Here is a 7,446-nt window from a genome sequence, read left to right as displayed (position 1 = left end):
AATACAAGTATAAATTGCGCCTGTCATGAGTAAAAAAAAATCTGTGTTTGATCTACAGATTGTGACAACGTAAAATCTCTCATAAATTGCGAGGAATGCAGTTGTCCTTGGGACCATAGTCAATATTACTCAGACGAGTGATAAGAAATAAGAATGACAAAAGAAGTTTCTTGTTTTAATCAAAAATGTATTTTCTTCATAAAAAACGTTCCACATACCCACAGTCTACACTACTGAATGTGTCCATTTTAATGCCACGTTACCTCTAGTCCATCAAGTTACTCCATACACTCTTGGCTAAAATATGTGTAATACAGCACAGGAAGAGGTATTTCTCAGCCCCACTACTCTTACACACAGAATACTGTATAAAAACAAATACCGAAAACGCTGTTGTTCAGCTATAATGTACTTCTGACAAAAAAGTCACATTATTGTTTTAAAAAATGAGTAATTTAATTTGGTTGGCACAATAGTGTACAACTTGAAGCCAGTCAGCTAAATATCCTGTTATGCAGTACCCTTGCAGATTTCCATTTGCCAGCTGCAATGATGTCAGGACTCCTTATTCTGAAAGAGTAATGCTTTTCTGCCACTTACAGAGCACAACTGCAATCTTGTGCTTTTTCTTTCCATAAAATAGGTTTACTGACTGTAATGTTTCATGATAAATTGCCTTGCTCGCCTATTACAGTCGCTTTCACTTCCAGGTCTGTGCTTTCTCTTTTTCTTGAGTTCCAAAGACTGATAAGAGGAGGATAAAAGTCACTGAAAGCAAACCTTGGTTTATGCAGGCTGTGACTTCGGTAGGTGCACAGTAAATCCCTGCTCATTTCCACGGGCATGTAACTGAACACGTATGCCACCGTGATCACCCCAAATAGGCCCCCTAGAATGATGATTAATGCAGTTGTGTTGATCTTTTCATTTTCTTTGACTGCCAGATCCAATCCTTTTGTGGTGATGTTCACACATTGTTTCTCATTCTTCTGGTATATGTTTGGGATATGTACACAGATCTTGTAATCAGTTGATGGGTTTAGATGTGTCAGATTGTAGACCTTGATATTAGATGGTACTCGTGCACTGTGGGCAACTTGAGTCGATTCGCTCCTTAGCGAGGCGGTCCATCTCACACTGGATTTCAGAATTTTAGAACTGGTTTTCCATGACACTAGAACAGAGTGTGGTCGTATGTCCTTTATGTTAATGTTCACAGATCCATTGATGTCGTGGGGGAAATAACCATCCACTTTGATTATGACTGTTTTTAAGTCTGCACCAACAAGATTAGTTGCCATACACGTATATAGGCCTGCCTCTTTGTAACCAACATCTCTGAGCTCCAGTGTCCCTTCAGGGTGAGCGTAGAAGTGTTCTGTAACTGTGTTGGGCATAATTCGGTAACCTGATGGCATTATCCAGAAGATTTCTGGTTCAGGTTCAGCCATTGCTCGACAGTGTAATGAAACTGAGCTGCCAGCTCTCAAATCCATTTCAGAGGGAAAGCTTTCAGGGGCAATGAGTGGGAGGCAGATTGACATCATCTCCCTGAAATGTATCTTCCTAACATTTTGCCCTTGGAATTCAGGGGGGTCAACACAAAACAAAGCATCTGGCTCCATAAATCTAATATTTGTTTTGTTCATGTTAATCCAACGGATTACACAATCACACCTGATGGGATTACTGTGGATGCTTATTTCCTTCAGATTGAGCAAAGAGTCTATAGTGCTGCGGTACAGAGCACTAAGGGCATTGCTGTTCAGCATGAGAGACTCCAGTTTAGGGAGTCTGGAGAATGCATTTGGATGAATGTATGATAATTTGGGATTGTTGGTAGCTTCTATTTTCCTTAGCTCTGGCAAATTATCAATAGCAAGGTTATCAATAGATACCAACTCAGGCATATTATTAATACCCAATTCTTTCAAGAACGGCATATTGCTAAAATCTCCCCTTTGCAGTCTGCTAATAGGATTTTTATTCAGATCTAAAAATTTTAGATTAGTTACCTGCTGAAGGGCAGCATATGGAACTTTTACAAATTTGTTGGCATAAAATGAAAGACTTTCTAAACTGTCAAGACCAGTTAAGGCGTTATTGGGTAGTTCTGTGAGGTTCATTCCTGCTAAAACCAGGCTCCGCAAATTGAAAAGTGGCTTAAAATTCATATCTTCTATTCTAATTAAAGGATTTTCTCCAATCATTAGAATCTCCAAACTCGGAATTGCTTCAAACCACTTACTGTTGATAACTTGCAATCTATTTGAATTAAGGTGGAGTCTGAGAAGATTGTCCATGCCAATAAAGGCCCCTGGAGCGATAATGGACAACAAATTGTGATTAATGTAGAGCTCTTGCAAACTGTTCAATCCATAGAAACAACCTTCTGGCAGCTCAGTAAATTTATTTTCCTCAAGATATACAGAAAGTAGATGAAGCATCTTTTGAAGACTAATATTGACCATCGAAGATAAGTTATTTTGAGATAAATCCAACCCAGTGAGATTCACAGGAAAATCCTCTCGATATTCAATTTGTTCGATGTTGTTAGTCTGTAAAAGCAAGACTTGAGTGTTAGCAGGTAATCTAGTTGGTACATTAAAAAGGCCCAGATCATTGCAGTCCACTGTTGGGGCTTCCATGTATACAGACCTGGGTGTAAACCAAGGTCTGACTTCACACGTACATGATTGAGGACAGTCGCGCCTTTCTTCTTCTGCATGAACTAGGGCAATAACAACAAGACCAAGTGCAAAATGTACGTTAGGGGACATGTCCTTTATGTGAGTGTAGAATTCTTCAGAAAAGCAAAGGTGCAACACCAATTCTGATATCACTCCTTGTATGATCAACAAGCACATCGGCGAGTGCTAACCTTTGCATTTGTTCAGTGATGAGCATTAACAAGTTACAAAACGTTTGTTCCCGAAAGGAAGCCGGAAGCACATTTTTCGAAATACAGGCGGCATATTGTGGAAATGATGGTCACTGCATCCTTGGTGAGGTAAAACTCTTCCGCTTAAAGATGATGAAGCACAAACAGAAGGCCGCTGGCGATTAGGAAATTCATTTGGTTCCATAAGCATCAAATCCCATGATTAATGTGACGGACATGTTGATGTGACCTAAGAGGAAAACAATTATACAGTGTTAGTTTGAAAACCAGATACCAAGCACAAGCTTATATTACTAATATATGAATGATTCATTTAGAAACGGTGCACTTTGAGCACATTTCAGCAATCACGGAAGGAACATCACTGGCAACGCTTGTTGACCATACATAAAAACAAGCAGGACGTTTTTGATAAAATGCATTTCTATATAATGTCCACATTTCACCTGCTTCTTTATTCTAAAAGAAATGGAGCAATGATAACATATGCAATGGCAACAACCCATGTACAACTTGTGACCTACAACCTTTTGTTACGATCACAAAAGAAAATGCACCAGCTTTTCTTTAATATCAAATTTGCCTGCAAACGTCAAGAGCAGCTCTGCCAAGTACCATGCATCAGGTGTTAGACTAACGCATTTCAGTGTGGGGGTCTGCGTCACCACCCTGAATTGCAATGTCATGCATAACATCGCCTCAGCTGTCCAGGAGGAGAGCTAGTAATCATGCACCATACGCAGGAAACGAAAGCTGGAATTGCAGGGTGCCATGCACGCTGCTCCCGTGGTGGGGGCTTGCTCATAGTCTGCAGCTCTTGTTGCGACTGCAACAAATGAACAAATAGAAAACAATTATACTAGGATTCACCTGACAACACCGGCCGCGTGGCATATTTGATTAATCAATGATGACTCACGAGAGAGTAAGTGCCCAATGAGAGACTTCGGGGGAGGTCAAGCGGAGTTTTTTAATGCACACTAGGTGGGATGTCCTGCTTCTTCCCGTGGCGGTGCCAGGGCGAGCGGCTGCAGTTCATGAAGTTTCGGGAGGCTGCAGTGCAAATGTTAGTTATTGCTGCTTGCATCGTGTTGTGCCACAGTAATATTGACTCCGCCACGACCAGAGCCAACCCACCTCACCACCAGTGGTTGAGTGACCCCCACGCCCTGTGCACCCAGGCGTGCTGAGCCTCAGAATCCCGCGGGCTGGCGTTTGCCTCAAGAGTAGCTGCGGCCTTGAAGATGAGGTAGCCTGTTATTGCAGCTCACCTCAAGCAAAGTAAGTCTAGTGTGATTAACTGGTTCATTTTGTTCAGCAATTGTTTGCAAAGGGGAATTTCAGTACTATGAACTTTGTTTTCCATTCACAGGAGTGATTTTAGTAACTTCCTGGATCCCTCACCAAATGATTGAACCAAAAGTTACACATAAAGCTACCACACAAACATTTAATTGGCATAATATGCGCCTGACTTGCATTTCTGCTGAGAACGGAATGCGTGAATTCATCAGCTAGACATGTTTCCAGGCTTGCAAGCATTGCACACATGTACAATTCACTTCTCTTCTACATAGGGTTGGTTTCAGGAACATTGCATCGCTGGAATGCAGCAGGAAGGGTGTAAGATTGACTGTACCCAAACAGTACTTGAAACAGAAGTTGAGGTGGGCACATTGGCACATGATTTAGGTGACCATCCCCCTTTTCGAACTGCATAGCTACAGGTGGCATAAGAATGGGACAGGAAGTCTGTCCTCGTTTTCCTTGACCTTGTGAGGCACTGATGAAGCCTGGGTCTCATGCAGAACTGGAGGTCTTATCTTCTTCATTTTTAGCCACAATCTTAGTGACAGCCTATAACTAGGAACAAAGACACTGACGCACAAGAGGAATGTCTGCACTATCCCACTGCCAAATGGTGTAGCTTTCCATAGCTGGGTGTGTCACGCAGGCTTGTAGCATTCGCCAAACAGAAGCACAAGCCTCAAACAACACACAAGCACAAAAATATAACTCCTGGGCTAGTGTTCAGAGCCTTCATTTATTATGTTGCAAAGGAGCTTTGTGATTTCTGTATGATTCTGAAAGTGTATTTACTTAGACATGAGTCTGATAACTGGAACTCTTTTAACAATTATTTCTTACACTTTGCAGAAAACGTAGAGTTTCTCATTGCTCAAATGGGTGTAATTTCTGATATTTATATTTCTCTGGTCTTTATTGCTTCATTTTGCTCACCAAGAAAGTGTCACTCATAGTAGATAAAGAGTCACTCATAATTACCACAGCCGAACTGGGAACCCAAAACAGCCCAGGCAACTTTGATAGATCAGCCCCAGGGGGTGGGGTGGAGTGAAAGTGTGAAGCACTGCTGCTTTAGGCACGGGGGGGGGGGGGGGGGTGATATTGCAGCACCACTGCAAAACCGACCACCGGTAACAAGGAAACGTCCCCCAATGCTGCAAAACCGGCCCCACCCTTCCATCCTGCCAGGAAATTGCTCGATGCCTGCTACAGCCAGTCTGGCCCTGATAATCACTCTGAAAATGTCACGCATAGCAATCTGAAACCTTGGCAGCCATGAAAGTGTTCTGCACATATGTGTGGGTAGGTAGTTCACATCTGCATGGGGCACATCCCTTGCTAATGATTTCATTCTCTTAGGAATCATTGCATTTTTAGAGAACATGCACATGTCCCACAAGGTCATGCAGATTGTGTAAATATTTTGAATGTCAAAGGGCATCTGGCAAGGATTAGAATTGTTCAGTATTATCAGTGGATGAAATTTGCATGCCTTTACTCTGACTCCTAGATTTGGGTAAGACAAAGTAGCTCAAGTCGATACCTTGCCATACACTCTGCCATGGAGGCATTCCATGGATGTTGCAGTGGGTAGTCCCACACAAAACCCATGGATTTTGACGCCTTCCCAGATCTATTTAATCACATAAATATGGTGCAGCCCAAAACCTTTCACCTCCCCAGATCAGGCTTATCAAGGAGAGATATTTTTATTTCTCCTTGTTTTTTTCTCTTTCCATGCAGCACACATATAAGGAAAAAAATAACTCACTGGATTATTTTTTACGCAGGAAGTTGCCCCTTCCTGCATAAAAACAATCCAGACTGCAACGGAGGCACCCTTGCACCTTGGTGCAAAGGGTCCTTACATTGGTGTAAGACACCAAATTGTGCGCCAGAAGAGTGGAAAAGGACAAGAATGCACTGCATTTAATAAATACTGTGCATTCCTGCCCTTTCACAATGGCCTAGGGCAGCACAGCAAGAATACTTGCAGCGCTGCCCTCTGCCAATCCCTCATAAATGAGGCCCTTGGTTAACAGAGGGATTGCTGGAGCACTAAATGATTGGTAGTGTCATTTGGTTGCAGGAAAAGATTAAAATCAAAAACGCCCCAACATTGCTACCATCAACATCTATACATAGATATTGAGACATTTTAAATAAAGATTTAGGCCATAGTCTCACTCAAGAAATGCAATAATTATCATATGCTGTGAACATAAAATATCCGTAAATCCAACAGATTTGAAAGAGACGCATCGTTGTATGTTGCGCCAAACTAGGCTCCATAAAGGTTCATACTGGGGCTGAACACTGCATTAAATAGCTGGGGATTTGTCTTTAAAGTTCCCAACAAAAGGATTTGCATAATAAGAGTTGTAATTACTCAGAAACAGGGGCAAACAAACTTTTATGAAATTATATTTTCCATCATAAAACATATTTTTTAAGTAATATTTTCTTAAACTGCATACCAAGGCCACATAAGTGATATCACAAAGGCCCCTATCATGAAGAGCTGCACTGGCTCGTTATAGATATATGAGTCTCCTTTTGGTGTGTGTTGTGTCTACGGTGCATACATACAACTCAGAATATATCAGAGCCAATGAATCACCTTAAGACAGAACAAGTCGAACACATAGAGGGGCAATCTGCTATCTGTTTGCGACGTGTGCTGCCTGCATTTCAAGTCTTAACTCGCAAAAATTCAGAGGTAAATGTGAAAGAACTTTAGACACCTTAAACGCAGGCTCTTGCTGAACCAGTGCAGTTCTTCCACGGCCCTAGGAGTCGAACTTCATGGAGGACAGATGGAATAAGGACTATAGAGAGCTGAAAAATTGCCAGGAAATACTGAAAAGAAAAACACTATGTGCAAAACACTACCGTTATTTCAAAAGAAGTCAAAAGAACTGGCTATTACATTTTGCGAAGTGAGGACAATTCAGAAAAAAGAATGTCTACATTTCTATGGCCGTATTATACAATGCGGCTCATTTTCCTTGATTGTGCCGGGCGACCTTTCAAAGGATGCGCTCGCTGCTAACAAGGGAAATGTGCTGTATTAGATTGAACTCATGATGTACCTGAAGTAAAACAGCAAAATCGAGCGTCAGATTCATTTTGATTCCTTCACTTACCTAAGGCTCTAGGGGCCAGATTTAGGTCGGCAAATACCGGTCGGTAACGGCCGATTTCGGCCGTTACCGACCGGTATTTACAAATGGAGA

At 41.8% G+C, this 7,446-nt stretch overlaps 1 protein-coding gene across 1 annotated transcript; it reads right to left on the bottom strand.

Annotated features, from left to right (window-relative positions):
- Window positions 1-204: 204 nt before the first annotated feature.
- Window positions 205-3,127, bottom strand: LOC147664943 (leucine-rich repeat neuronal protein 3-like). Its single transcript, XM_086949871.1, has one exon. It carries the CDS (start codon window positions 2,865-2,867, stop codon window positions 663-665), a length of 2,205 nt encoding a protein of 734 aa, XP_086805997.1. The 5' UTR covers window positions 2,868-3,127; the 3' UTR covers window positions 205-662.
- Between the last annotated feature and the right edge of the window lie 4,319 nt (window positions 3,128-7,446).

This window comes from Lissotriton vulgaris, unplaced genomic scaffold, assembly GCF_964263255.1.
Source record: "Lissotriton vulgaris unplaced genomic scaffold, aLisVul1.2 SCAFFOLD_1260, whole genome shotgun sequence".
Taxonomy (NCBI): domain Eukaryota; kingdom Metazoa; phylum Chordata; class Amphibia; order Caudata; family Salamandridae; genus Lissotriton; species Lissotriton vulgaris.
Note: the sequence above shows the minus strand (reverse complement) of the source record. Positions and strands in the feature narration are given on the sequence as shown.